At 44.4% G+C, this 15,740-nt stretch overlaps 1 protein-coding gene across 1 annotated transcript in view; it reads left to right on the top strand.

Moving 5' to 3' along the window:
• HCN4 (hyperpolarization activated cyclic nucleotide gated potassium channel 4) overlaps positions 1-15,740 on the top strand; it is a 245,417-nt gene that overhangs the window by 190,974 nt on the left and 38,703 nt on the right. Inside the window, exon 6 of the mRNA XM_073619083.1 lies at positions 13,683-13,923. Within this exon, the coding sequence (XP_073475184.1) occupies positions 13,683-13,923 (241 nt within the window). The remainder of the gene's footprint in view (positions 1-13,682; positions 13,924-15,740) is intronic.

Here is a 15,740-nt window from a genome sequence, read left to right on the forward strand (position 1 = left end):
CTTAGAATAGTGGACACATTGGAAGCTCCCCAGGCCAATTAAATGTTTGTATTCTATGCAGCATTTTATGCCAGGAAGTTGATTCTGCTGCACTGGAAGGGATCCACTCCTCCAACAACACAATTCTGGAGAACTCTCATTAATAGGGCCCTCCCGCTATACAAGTTGACCTACCTGGGCCGCAACTGCCCTAAAAAATTTGCTAAGATATGTGTAAAGGAGCAAATGTCCCCCAGATAAATGATAGGACTTTTCAGGCAATAAGAAAGACTCCTTGGTTCCACATAGCCAAACAGTGATCTTTATTCTATTCCACGGCCTTTTTGTCATCCAATGACCGTACGGCAGCAGCCGTCATGTTATTTGGAGATGTACACACTATCAAGTTCATCTAATCGAAAATGTTATAGTAACTCTGCCTCACCTTGAACACCCCGATGAAGGGACCCCAAGCGTCCTGAAATGCGTCGGGCTGAATGTCTACAATTACCACGCATTAACGATACAGTTTTTGTATACTTGTTGTTTTTAACCTACTTTATTTTCGGTGGTGTCTGCACCTGAATAATTTTATATTTTCTCCTATATACCAATAAAATTTAACTTTTATTTAATTTTTGCTTAGATCCCCTTTTTCTTGTTGCCTGAAAAGTCCTATCATTTAGCTGGGGGACATTTGCTCCTTTACATATTGTATTTGGGATTGGCAACCTCCAGCCCCCCTTTTTTTCGGTGGATCTCTTTAATTAATTTGCTAAGATATGGGACCCGTGGGTCCGCGAGCAACAGGTGGCCTTAAAATAGGGAATAGAGTCAAGGGACCACCACCTTATGCCCTGTAGCGGCAGCTGTAGGAGCACTCGGCCATACACACCGAAATCCTGGTACATTGAAACTACCCTGTTTTCTACAAAACCCCACTAAAGATAGTGCCTCACCCCCTGCATTTTCCTTCTACTAGACCCAAGGCGGGCAACCATTGAAGACTATGAGCCCTCTACCTGTAGCTCGATACTAATGGTACTATACATGCTTTTGGGCCTTTATGAATAAATGTGAAGTTGATCTCTGAGATAAGATGAAAATGTAAATAACTGTAGTACAGCTTGATATATACCTTCCCACCCCTATCTCCCCCCCCCCCACTAGTTACTTGAAGGAAAAGTCGATAACTATGTATCATCTACATCGCTATCTTTGTATGAAGTGATTATGACCACTGCTTCATGTCTTCAATTGTTTCTTTTTCTGTTCTAATGAAAAATAGAAAATTTTCTGCTAAAAAACAAAACAAACAGTCTTCTGACATGGTATGCCTGGTGCGCAAATGGCAGCGCACCAGAAAGCCTCCCCATCCCTTATATAGCCTTGTGGCGGGAGAGTGTGGCCCACGGGAGATGGGACTGATCCGCAAGGATATGGATAAATTCCACTCTCGGCTGACGGAGATTGAGCACTGCGTGGGGGACAATGAGGACCAGTTGAGAGAGCACTCCATACCCTTACTACTAATGTGAAGGAGCTAGAATACCGAGCCGAGGACTCTGAAAGCCACAATCAGAGAAACAATTTCTGCATCTTAGGGCTTCCGGAGAGATCGGACGGACCCCAACCCTGCAGCCTTCACCGAACCACTCCTCTGCAAGCTGCTTCCACAGGTGCCATTCTCCCCATTCTTTGCTGTAGAACATGCCCAGAGAATGCTGGTAGCTCGTGGAGCCCCGGGAACCCCTCCGCGCACATTTATTCTCAGGCTTTTGAATCTGGGATCTGGTGTTGCAGGAGAACAGGAAGATTGAAGCCCTGCGTTTTGAGGGATCCCGGCTTATGATTTTCCCAGATTTTTCAGTGGAAACACAGAAGCAGCGCAAGTCTTTTGACCATGTGAAGCTCACCCCAAGACAGAAAGGCTTGAAGTATAGCATGTTGTTTCCTGCCCATCTGCGAGTACAGGATGAAGAGTCCCATCACTTCTTCACATCTCCTGAGGATGCTTCTAACTGGCTGGAATCCCTTCTACAGCGCTGACACCGCAGGTAACAAGCAGCCTCTCATTCCTCTCTTCCCCTCTCCAATGGGTGAGTTGCTTAACTGTTCCTTAAACACTGTAATGGCTTGTCCCTTGACTCTGCTAGATTTGCAGTGGACTTTCCTGTTTCCCTGTTGGAACTGCCTGCATTCCGACCTGCTGACCCCTGCTTCAGGATGCCATTACTGGGACTCACCCTGGTATTGCAGTTGCAAGCATCAGCTAGCCCCACCACTGTGCTGGAGTCCCCTACATTCGTCTCTCATGCTAGATGTGGGCTCGCTGTTGCAGTGACTATGCATACCCCACGCAGCTGAGGGGGTGAAAATAATGGTTCTGTTTCTGTAACCAGGTTTGAATAAGTGACTGTACCTCCCTTTTATGGTTTCCAATCTCACTAAGAACTGTGCCCCCAATATTACCTGAATACACTCCCGCAGGGAGGTTGATCCATTTTTCCTATACAGTAAAACCTTGGTTTGAGAGTAACTTGGTTTGAGAGCGTTTTGCAAGACAAGCAAAATTTTTAAATAAATTTTGACTTGATATGAAAGTGATGTCTTGATATACAAGTATTTTCATGTCACAACTGAGTATAAAAGAGAAGAGAAGTGCCTCTAAGTGTAGCAATATGGTTACATTTAATGAAGGTGCAACATTTATCAATTTACATGGTTGATGATTAAAACAGGCATATCTAAGTATGCAGGCATCCGGGTTAAAGCTGTCCACATGGACCGTCCTCCGCACCACCATCCATTCCATGCTGCGCTCCACGAGCGCTTGAAGCCTCGCTTTCAGGGTAGTCTTGCCGGTCATGATTGCAGACTGACAGCGGTAAGAGCCAGCGGTGAAGAAGATGGTCTATGTGGTCAGCTTTACCCCAGTCGCCTGCATACTTAGCTGTGCCTGTTTTAATCATTATTGTCCAATCCCCTTGTGGAGGCTGCCATTTATGAATGGACATTTTATGGCTATACAACCTATCACATTGCTATAATATTTTTATATGGACTATAAACTGAAAGACCTATGAATAAATGATTGTGGAACAAATGGCCTGAGTTTCCATTATTTCTTATGGGGAAATTCTCTTTGATATACAAGTGCTTTGGATTACAAGCATGTTTCCGGAACTAGTTATGCTCGCAATCCAAGGTTTTACTGTATTAGGTTTCTCCCTATACACAGGCAGCACAGTTGTTGACCAGTTTGTGTGTGACTCTTTCTACTGTGCCCTCTAGGTGCCCTATTGGTACACTGCTCCCCAGAGACTAATAGTCATGTTCAGTTCGGGATGTCAGACATGCCCAGGTTCGGGGGGGGCGACGTGGGTGGGGGGGGGTTGGGTTGGGTTATACCAGTTATGTTTTTTTATTGTTTTGGTGTTTTTTCAATGTCATCTTTGATGTATATGTGTAGGGTACTGAGAATGCTGGATAGAGTACCTATGTATTTGTTCTTACTGCAGGGTCTGGGCGATGATCCGGGCAGGGGAGGATGTGTCACTGTTATGCCCCTTTTACTATGGCCCCTTTGGAGATTACTCTCCTGGAATGTGCAGGGGTTGAATTCTAAATTTAAACACTTTCTAGTTTTGTCCTTCCTTAGAAGATACCTCCCGCACATCTGTGGGGTTAGTATCTTGGTTCATAAAACGCTTCTCTTCATGCTGGTGGATCTCCGCCTAGACCCAGATGGTCAATATGTGGTTATGCATGCGCTCTGTGATCAGATAGATATGGTCATAATTGGCCTATATGTGCCACTGTCGGCAAGCCTAGCGGTTTTACATAAACTCCAGACCATTGTGGCTAAATATCCTACTACCAATATAATTATGGCAGGGGACGTCAGTATGACCCCCAATCCCAGTGCTGACAAATTCAGCCCTGGCCTGATGACCGACTCGGCCCCGTCTCGCTGGGCGGAGCTATATTGCCAGCATGACAAATGAAGGTGGAAACATCTGTATAGTAGACAATTTACATGCCACTCTGCTACGCATGCAACGTTGTCTCGCGTAGACTTGATCTATGTCTGTAATTCCTTATTACCCAGAGTGGCTACGGTTTCTAACTTATCGCATGACATCTCAGATCATGCTCCAGTCCTAGTGAATCTCAGCACTGACTCGGCGGCTGGCTCGGGATTATAGAGACTTTCTAGGTATTGGATCACAGATGAAAAGTTGGAACTACTGATGGATGTCTGAGCTCAGGGATTATTGGACCCATAATGACCGCTCCGCACCCCCAGATGCTGTCTGGGACGCATTTAAAGCCTATGCTAGCGGTAGATACCAAGTTAACATTGCCAAGGTTAGAAAGGAGTCCCGACTTGAACTCTCTGAGGCCGAGACAAGGGCTATAAGACTGGATATTCGAGTTCCCCGGATCAGAGTACACACACGGATATGCTCCCTGCCTACAGAGAACTAGCGATGCTTTCTGTCAGGGTTTCCTCCTCACCCAGACTCAGCGCATATTTGAACAGGGAGGGCACCCGGGCTGACTTTTGGCTTGGTTGGCGGCAGAGAGGTCGGGGAGCTTATGTATCGTGAACATCAAGGATGAGGATGGTACTTTACTCTCTGATCCTGTACAAATCAATGCCAGATTTGAGCAATATTACACTCACCTTTATGTCTCCAGGGCTACCTACTCCCCAGACAAACTGTCGACATACCTAGACACAGTGGAGTTCCCAACCTTGACCACTGAAGCCGCACAGAGCCTGGAGGGCCCTATTACTCTGAAAGAGGTCCAAGGGCCTATTGAATCTCTACAGGCGGGTAAGACCCCGGGTCCTGATGGACTCCCCACAGAGTTCTACAAAACCAACCTAGAAGTTATAGGCCCCTACTATTTTGAAACACTCACCAAAGCACTAGAGTTACACTGCCTTCCGACCTCCATGTCAGAGGCCGTGATTGTTGTCATACCCAATCCGGAAAAGACCCAGAGTTATGCTCATCCTATCGGTCCATATCACTGCTTAACGTAGACGCCAAAATTCTGACTAAGATATTAGCCAATAGACTGAACTCGGTTATACTCTCTCTAATACATGGGGACCAAACAGGCTTTATGCTGGGCAAGGTTACGGATATCAATATTCGTCGGCTCCACACTAATATAGCACTTTTCAGGGAAAACACAAGGGGGGCGGTGGCCTCACTGGATGCAGGAAAGTCTTTTGACTCCGTGAAATGGGATTATTTGTGGCAGGTACTCGACAAATTTGGTTTTGGCCCTAAATTTACCACCTGGATTAAGCTGCTATATGGGTCCCCTGTAGCTTGTGTGCGTACTAACAGTGTCCTCTTCCCCCCCCTTCCACCTTCGTAGAGGTACGAGACAAGGCTGCGCCTTATCTCCGGGACACTTTGCTCTTGCCATAGAGCCCATGGCTATCCTCATTCACTCAGCGGATGAAGTGAGAGGACTGATGGTGGGACCTCTGGTGGAGCAGATATCGTTGTATGCGGACGATACTCTATATCTGAACGATGACTCTGACTTTCTTGTGGCGGCACTGGCGATCATAGATAGGTATGGTAACTTCTCTGTGGTTAAATTTAATTGGGGTAAATCCAATGTGTTTCCTCTATCTGACTCTGCCCCCCCCGTCCCGTTTGACCCCTCTACAAAGGGTCTCACAATTTCGTTACCTCAGCATCGAAATATGTAATGACCTATCCCGATCTCTGATAGTCAACCTATATCCGGTTATGCAGACTCTACTACTGAAATGCCAAACCTGGAAAACACTCCCCTTGACACCAGTGGGATGAGTAAACTTACTAAAAATGACCTTTCTCCCCAAATTCCTTTACATTTTTAGGAACACCCCAGTCCCTATCCCTGCCGCTTTCTTCTGCAAGTTGGATTGGATTGTCACATCCTTCATTTGGGGTGGGAAGGTCCCTAGAATAGCTAAACATAAACCACAGCTCCCTCTGTCTTTGGGTGGACTGGCACTGCCTTGTTTCCGGAAGTACTACTGGGCAGCAGTACTGGTCACTGTTCGCTGGTGGTTCACCCAGGCCAGGTCTAACCCAGCGGTCAATCTTGAGGCAGCTGTTATGGGTTCCTACTATGCCCTAACAAACATGGTTGATAGAGGAGTGAAGGCCAGCCCGTAAGCAACAACCTCTATGCGGACTACGGTCCAAGTGTGGGAACAGGTTACTGCAGTTAGAACAGCAGACACTATTTCACCTCATACCCAGTTATGGGGCAACCCTAAACTACCACACTTTACATCCATTCCAGACCCCAACATCTGGGCTAGATTTGGAATAGTAAAACTGCAGCAGATTGCCTGCTGGGGCATTGCTTCCTTTTCCTGAATTGCGAGATGCATTCCAACTCCCCTCGTGGATGCTGTTCCGCTACCTACAGCTGAAACATGCGGCACAAGCGCAATTCCCCAGAGTGGTCACCATAATGCCACACGTAGTGGAAAGATTCCTCACCTCTTGAGGTGCAGATAGAATCCTGTCCCCTCTATCTCCGCCTCACGTGTGGAGACTCAGATGGGGAATCTCTCCTATTTCTCTCCTGGAAGGCAGATATCCCCTCCTTGTCAGAGGAAGAATGGGACCTAGCTTTACAACAATATATATCAACTGTGATTTCTTCTAAGGACAGGTTCATCCAATTAAAATTCATAAATAGGGCCTATTACAACCCCCGAAGGTTGGCCCGAATTTATCCCACATGATCGGAAACATGTCTTAAGTGCCAACAGGTGGTTGGAACATACTTCCATGTTATCTGGGACTGCCCGGCCATCCAAGATTTCTGGAAGACGGTGGTATCTGATGTCAATATAGCTACCAACCTCTATGTGTCAATGGACCCCAAGGTGCTTCTTTTAGGTATTACAGACTCAGTGACACATTCCACACAAACACACAAAACTCTTATGCCGCATACAGACGATCGGACATTCTGACAACAAAACCGTGGATTTTTTTCCGATGGATGTTGGCTCAAACTTGTCTTGCATACACACGGTCACACAAATGTTGTCGGAAATTCCGATCGGCAAGAACGCGCTGACGTACAACACGTAAGACGAGCCAAGAAAAATGAAGTTCAATAGCCAGTGTGGCTCTTCTGCTTGATTCCGAGCATGCATGGACTTTTATGCGTCAGAATTGTGTACATACTATCGGATTTTCCGACAACAAGTTTTGAGAACCAGCGCTCAAACATTTGTTGTCGGAAATTTTGACAGCAAATGTCCGACAGTGCTCACATCGAACATTTGTTGGCAGAAATTCCAATCGTGTGTACGCGGCATAACTGTTTTACCTGTGTTTCTATGCCAGAAAGGTACTCCTACAGAACTGGAAATTGGTGACTCCCCCTACAGCTGCCCAGTGGCACATGCTGCTAGACTCTGTGTTGCCCATGTACAAACTCACATACATGGGTCGCAAATGTCCCCAGAAATTTGAAAAAGTGTGGAAATCATGGGTCGCTGCCAGATCGATCAATATCTAGATCCGGACTCACTGATATGCGGGATGGTGGAGCCCCATTCTGGGACTAAGCTGGGTTTCGGATTCTCTGCTCTAGAACATGTTATGCTGATCATGCTTGCTCAGCGTGGGCCCTAGACAACCCCAAGCCTCCTTTAAAACACCTCTCTCTCCCTCCCTCCTGCCTCCCCCCCACCCTTATGCTTTTTCCCCTCAGTTAGACCTTGCCCCCTGGGGATGGAGATGACTATGATTGATACCCGATGAACTAGGTGCGTCCACGGCACCTCTTAGATCCTTATGGAACCCCTATTCTTTTCTTTTTTTCTTTTTTGGACCGCAACATAATTCGTGTTGATTAATTAACCCTAATGTTAGAAGTTTTCTCACCCTGCTCACTCTAGACCTCTTAATGTCCAGCAATATGCCATTGTATGTATTTAGTTCTGCTATCTCAATATCTCATATGCCTCATTACTGTATGTTCACGTTGTATTAATGCCTTGTCCACTAATAAAACTTTTCTGTTAAAAAAAAAATAAAATAAATGCAAAGGACATTGCGAACACATTAACTTCCATGCAAGTTGCAAAAAATCAAATCTAAGAAATATACCTCCTTTTTTAAAGCAAACCTGTGCTTTTCCCATGTAGGGCAAAACAGGCTCACTTGACACCAACCTCCTCATTTCAACTTTACATACCCACCTTACCTAGATTTGCTGCTCTGTTTGGCCACTGAGAATGAAGATAAATATCCAGTACATATAGGTTTGGGAAGCAGGTGCCTCATTCTTCGTCCTCATATGTGACAGGCTGCTTGGTTGTTGACATCTTCATCACAAAAAGTTGCTGTCATGGATTATTCCCTTGGCAAGTAACATGGGTTCACTCAAGGCATGGAGTCACAGTGGCAACTTAGTCTTCACCAGAGCACCCCACAAGGTGTGATGGACTGGTGACCCTAGTGACCACCCAAGAGCATCACAGGAACAGAATGACTACACTATGAAGACAGGGTGTGAAAAGTGGATGCAGGGTTGCCAACCATCCATAAATTTATAAACAGTTTATAAAAATAAGTAATTTTTACAGCTGTCTGTGAATGTCCTTTATGGACATGAAATGTCTATAATATTCAAGGATTTTTTTCAGGAGGAGTAACAGCAAGAGACTGGGAGTGAGTTGGGAGAGAGTTGGACCTGTTTTTAAATAGAACTGGGGCATGACAGGTGCCACAGATGGCAACATAATGAGCAAGCAATTTTATCGAAACTGCTCCTCTAGTTCCAGCTGCAACCTTGAGGCAGTCCTGGAGGAGAAATATCAAATGTCCGCCACCTCTCTGTATCTCTGCATTGATAGAAACCTGGTAGACAAGACGAGGGGCTTCCATCATAAGAAATGTAGAGTGTGGGGGTCTCATCCCTATCAGAATGAACCATAGAAAACAAAAACCCCCTATATTTGGGACTTTAACAGGCCACCAACTCTTAAGATAAAAAAAATAATAAATTTTATTGATTTATTTAAAAAAAGACGTAACAGCGTCTATAACATACAAGATAAAAAATCATTCCACAGTAGATGCACAATCAAAACAGAGAATATGTATGGAGTGACAAAAAGTAGATGTACTCTCACAGGGGTAGTGTACCCCGATATCCGACGCGTTTCCGGTATTCTGGTACCTTCATCAGGGGTTTGAGAGTTGTGGATATTTTGTGCATATATGAATTCCAAAAGGAATGACTCTGTGTTCAGATAGCACCCATAGCCCCTGGGGTTAAATAACGTGTTTTCGTAAGTGCCAGACCAGGGCTATGTAAGACTAGGTCGTGTAATTAGTTGCCGATATCAGAAGGTATAATAGGTCAGCCAACTAGGGAAAAAGCGTTCAAACAAACCAATTGCGTGCCGGCTGTATGCCGGGAGGATCAGTGTCCACGAGCAATCCCATAATGGTGGGCTCCTATTTAAGACCCTTCGGGTGTGTGGGTCCAGTGGGGGGTGCCTTTCCCTGTCAGTGCTAGCCTCTGGAGCCTCTCGTTCTGAGGTAAGCTGTAGCTGCTCTTCTGCAACTGCAGTTCTCCATTTGTTACTGTCAAAGAGGGGGAGGAGAGCACTGTACGGGGAGAGGGGGGTGATTTGGTGGGAAAAGGTGTGTTATTTTTGGTGAGATCTGCATTCCTGAAACCTGCACCCTGTATGTAGCTCGCTCTTGAACTCTGCACTCTGTACATAGTGCACACCTGAACCCTGCGCTCTTGAATCTAGCACACTCCTGAACCCTGCGCTCTCTACATAGTGCACGCCTGAACCCTGTGCTCCTGGTATTTGATACCCCTTTAAGACCCTCCCACTGTTAATGAAGAAGGTAAGACTGCTGCATCTTGAATGCCTGTTTTTTTTCCAGCATAATGAGAATTTTGCATTAAAAAACTGTCACAACTGCAAGCCAAGCATTTGACTTGTGTCTGCAGTGTAGTCCCATTGCGCTCAATAGGCAAGTTCAACAGGTGGTGCCACCTTTGAAACTTGACATGGCGAGTTAAAATTGCGCACCCTGAACCTAAGCATTGAAGTCAGGGCAATGTGTACTTACCCAAGCAGCTGCTATGTTCATTTAGAGGTAGTTGGTCAGGGGGTGGTTTGTTTAATCATCCTCTTTTAAGCCACTCCCACTATTAGACACAATATAGTCATGCCCATTGCTCTATGTAGCATGCACAGCAGAACTTGTTTTCCCAACTGTACCCCTTGTCACACTGTATTGACTTTTTAATTGTAAACCAGTCAAATTTCTTGTGGTATTGCCAATGTTTTCATTTTCTGTTTATACTGTTTAAATAACAATCATCTTCGTTTCTAATAGGAGTTCTGTCATTTTTCAAGTTGTCAGGAAAAAAATTTGCTTAGTTAATAAATTTTTCATGTTTTTTCAGTAAAAAAAAAAAAAAAAAAAGTTATGGGAGTTTGGCAACCTTAAGCAGAAGGTCAGAGTCCTGGGTGGGGTTGAGGCAGGCAAGAGAGTAGTTGGTATCCAGTCAGGGATCGGGTTAGGCAGCAGACAGTAACAAGCAGTGTCAGCAATGGGGGCAGGAGACATAAGCAAATTCAGGCAATCTGAGTTTGCAACAGGCACTCACACTTGCACACACAACTGACCATAGCCAAAAAGCCATGATCCAGTATGCGTGTAAAACACACTGTGGGTGGACGGATGAACCTTGCCCCTGAATGTACAGAAGAGAACTCTGGAGGTACTGTAACAGTTGTCATGTGGCCATCAGAGAGAGTCCTCAGCCCTATTTAAGCTCCATGTTGGAAAGCAATTGAGTGAGCCTGTTTCTATGCCATGAATGGGCAAAGCCCAGGTTCACCTTAATGGGGGATGTCTCAGGTGGTTCAAAGGGCATATAGACCAGAAAGAATACAAACTGAGGACCTTATTTGTAAAGACCTAAACTGCTTTTTTTCCAGTTGAAAAATATATTCAATTATTTTATAGCCTTGCTCTCTAATCACATTTAGTTTTGAACTTATATAAATTAGAACATTTTTATGGGATAAGATAAAGCTTAACAATGCACAGTCCATTTAAGTAGGAACCATAGAGAATATGTAAATTTATGAAAAAAAACTTTTTTGTGCTTACTTTGCATTTATACCCATTTGCCGTTATCACAGGCATACCTTCCTCTGATATTTCTGAATTGTGTTTCTCCCTTCATATCGGTACAATCATTCTAAACATATGCTACATGTGAAAGACACACAAATGGCTTACGGGACATAAGGACTAATGCAACTTACCAACCACATCTTACACAAAGATAGAAGGGAGACACTTGGTGGTCATACATGGTACTAAAATATTTCTTGCTTACAAGTAGATCAGCGAACAGTGATAAGGAGCCAGACTTGTAAACCTGAATTTCCATTAGCTGCTATATGTTACTTCAGTTTGCTCCTTTCCTTATTGTATAAGTGTAGCAATAACTCACGGTGGAGCTGCTGGTTTAAAGCAGGCTGTTACCATCACCTTTGTTACCTCAATTTCACCGGAAATGGGTCTAGGGTCCCGTTGAGTTTAATACCAGACAGTGTAGACACCAGACACTTGAGTATCTTTTTCCAATGCTTTAATAAAGAGTAACTGAAGGAAGTAGCAGGAAAGAGGTAGAAGGAAAGTTGCAGGGAAGTTCAAATACCTTTTCTTGATGTAATATTAGGAATTGGAATCTTGTAGATGAATGTACTCTCCTTTTAGAGTTGAATCTTTGCCCGCCCGGATAGGTTTCTCTCACTAACCTGACAACCGGCACGCGGCACGAACAAAAGTCTCTGCCACAGACTTGAATGGAATAGAAACCCGTACGATCCTCTGCCACAGGATGCAATGCTTTATGATGGATAGCAAACACAGCACTAGAACCTTTAAGCTGACCCGGCAGTACTATGCGGTAGGTTAACTTTAGGATGCGTCCTCCAACTGAGTCACAAGGCCCCTCTCCAAACCAGCACTCTGCATGATCCTTCCATGACGGGTTCTCCCCTGGAATCTTCTCAGTTGTCCAGCTTCTTCCCATAGGACAGACAGCACAGGACCATTCCCTCGCTGCTGTGGTAGGCCCCAGACAGGCTTCTGGGCCCACTCACACGCCGCAGCAATGTGGTCCTCCCGGTCGGAGGACCACGTGGTAGTACTCCTAACACATGCCTGTCGGCCAGGAGGGCCAGCAGGTGGAACGAAAAAGACCCTAAAACATGGCGGCTGTCCCATAAATACCCTCCCCCAGAATGCAACTCGGAGGACCACCTCCACCGAGTTATCTCCGGGACAGAAGAGCTTCAGCGCGTTGCCTTTCCAACACCGACCTATGGCGACAACGACACCCACAGGCACAGTGTGAAACTACATGCAACACGGCCAAACTGGAACAGAGGCTAAATCTGACTATGTATGAAACAGATAACCCACTAAATTTACCTATAAGCAGTAGATAAAAATCTACCAGCGCTACATAAGCACATTTGCCATATTTAAAAGGTCACAAAATCTTCCTTAGATCTTGTGCAGATTGGCAGATGCAGGGTACTTTCAGGTGCACTCAGCTGGCATTTGAGCTGCATCTGACCTATTTCTACCTATTTTTACCTTCTCATTGACTTGTATTTGTAGAAAAGCAGTACACAGGTAAATGTCCATATGCACAAGCCCTAAGAAAGACTATTGCTGTAGAGCTGAAGTAAGAAATGATTCATAACCAACATCATACATGGTACTTCCCTGATTATCTTACATTTCACATTTGCCTTTTCTGGTATACCCCATTATGTATCTTCCAACACAGGGTGGTATTCAAATTGATATAGAAAAACACCCATCAAAACTCCAATCAAACTGCTGATAGAACAGGGTCTAGGGAACAAGCCGCACATGCTCAGTTTGGTGCATTTTGCTATAGAGTTTTTTTTTTTGGGAGGATGCATGTGATCAGCACAGGGCCAATCAGCACTGTCCAGACAGAGGGTCAGGGGTCCTGCAGCCTCATAGGACAGTCAGAGCAGAATGAAAACTCCTCCTACAAGCTTTAATCAGACACTGATAGAAGTCACAAGGCTCTAACTGCTGATGAAAAAAGGCATTTAGCCGTTTATATTTACTAAAACTATTGCATTTCCATGTTCTGTGTTACTGTGGGAGAACATATATAGTGAATGCAGAGTCCTGGGTTTAGTAACACTTTTACCATCTTTCTGTCAAAAATGTGTAGAGCCATTGTTAGGGATTGTATATTTTGAATATAACAAAGTATATATTGTTGTAAGTAAAATAAGAAATACACTATTTTTCTACCAATGGGGTGGGCGGGAGCTCGCTGTGCCTCCAGAATTAGAACTGTCCCTCTCTTGTTATCAGAGACATATTGGAGTACCTGTGATATCATTGAATTAGAATGATCAAGTTCTTCATGAATGTGCCCATTCTATGTTGATCGTCTAAAAATAGAACAAAAAAAAAACTGTGGATTCCTAAAATTCCTTTTGTATGATTGATGTTCTATTTGGTAAAGCATGGTATATAATTAGTCTGCCTGTTACCGTACACAGATGAATGATGTAAAGTTGACCTCATGTTTTCTTTCTCCTACAGGAGATTATAAACTTCAACTGTCGCAAGCTAGTGGCTTCTATGCCACTATTTGCCAATGCGGACCCCAACTTTGTGACATCGATGCTTACAAAGCTGAAATTTGAGGTGTTTCAGCCAGGAGACTATCTTATCAGAGAGGGAACTGTTGGCAAGAAAATGTTCTTTATACAGCATGGTGTTGTTAGTATTTTAAGCAAAGGCAGCAAAGAGACCAAACTTGCTGATGGATCTTACTTTGGAGGTAAATGTCTTTGGTCTATTAAATGTACCTATGTGCTTTGATATCCTAAATGTTGTATATTATTGCTTCTTGTGGACACACTGTATGCAGAACTGTAATAACAGTTTTAATTATTGCCTGGAATTACCCTTAAATGAGGCAAAGGGCCATATGCAAAGTGAACAATATAATAACCAATCACCAGTTCCCTTTCCATCAGATGGTTGGATAAGATAATGATATAAGCGAAAAATTATACTTTGCACTTTAGCACCAGTTTAGTGTAAATCGGGTCATCAGAGGATCTGTATTTAAGTGCAATCACTAATTTTTATCATCTTTTATGTCTAAGGGCTCTTTCATACTGGCTGGAAAGGGGCACTTGGCAGGCAGTTCTGACCTCTGCCAGGTGACCCAAAAAACAAACATCTCTAAGTTTGTTTACTAAACTGAATAACCGCAATCATTGGGCAGGGCCATGTGGCAAACCAGCTTACAGTGGGGACGGAAAGTATTCAGACCTCCTTACATTTTTCACTCTGTTATATTGCAGCCATTTGCTAAAGTCATATAAGTTAATTTTTTTTCCTCATTAATGTACACACAGCACCCCATATTGACAGGAAAACACAGAATTGTTGACATGTTTGCAGATTTATTAAAAAAGAAAAACTGAAATATCACATGGTTCTAAGTATTCAGACCCTTTGCTGTGACATTCATATATTTAACTCAGGTGCTGTCCATTTCTTCTGGTCATCCTTGAGATGGTTCTACACCTTCGAGTCCAGCTGTGTTTGATTATACTGATTGGACTTGATTAGGAAAGCCACACACCTGTCTATATAAGACCCTACAGCTCACAGTGCATGTCAGAGCAAATGAGAATCATGAGGTCAAATGAACTGCCTGAAGAGCTCAGAGACAGAATTGTGGCAAGGCACAGATCTGGCCAAGGTTACAAAAAAATTTCTGCTGCACTTAAGGTTCCTAAGAGCACAGTGGCCTCCATAATCCTTAAATGGAAGACGTTTGGGACGACCAGAACCCTTCCTAGAGCTGGCCATCTGGCCAAACTGAGCTATCGGGGGAGAAGAGCCTTGGTGAGAGAGGTAAAGAAGAACCCAAAGATCACTGTGGCTGAGCTCCAGAGATGCAGTCGGGAGATGGAAGAAAGTTGTAGAAAGTCAATCATCACTGCAGCCCTCCACCAGTCGGGGCTTTATGGCAGAGTGGCCTGATGGAAGCCTCTCCTAAGTGCAAGACACATGAAAGCTTGCATGGAGCTTGCTAAAAAAAAAAAAAAAAAAACACCTGAAGGACTCCAAGATAGTGAGAAATACGATTCTTTGGTCTGATGAGACCAAGATAGAACTTTTTGGCCTTAATTCTAAGCGGTATGTGTGGAGAAAACCAGGCACTGCTCATCACCTGTCCAATACAGTCCCAACAGTGAAGCATGGTGGTGGCAGCATCATGCTGTGGGGGTGTTTTTCAGCTGCAGGGACAGGACGACTGGTTGCAATCGAGGGAAAGATGAATTCGGCCAAGTACAGGGATATCATGGACGAAAACCTTCTCCAGAGTGCTCAGGACCTCAGACTGGACCAAAAGTTTACCTTCCAACAAGACAATGACCCTAAGCACACAGCTAAAATAACGAAGGAGTGGCTTCACAACAACTCCGTGACTATTCTTGAATTGCCCAGCCAGAGCCCTGACTTAAACCCAATTGAGCATCTCTGGAGAGACCTAAAAATGGCTGTCCACCAACATTTACCATCCAACCTAACAGAACTGGAGAGGATCTGCAAGAAGGAATGGCAGAGGATCCTCAA

The sequence above is a fragment of the Aquarana catesbeiana genome, linkage group LG03 (genome assembly GCF_042186555.1).
Source record: "Aquarana catesbeiana isolate 2022-GZ linkage group LG03, ASM4218655v1, whole genome shotgun sequence".
Taxonomy (NCBI): Eukaryota; Metazoa; Chordata; class Amphibia; order Anura; family Ranidae; genus Aquarana; species Aquarana catesbeiana.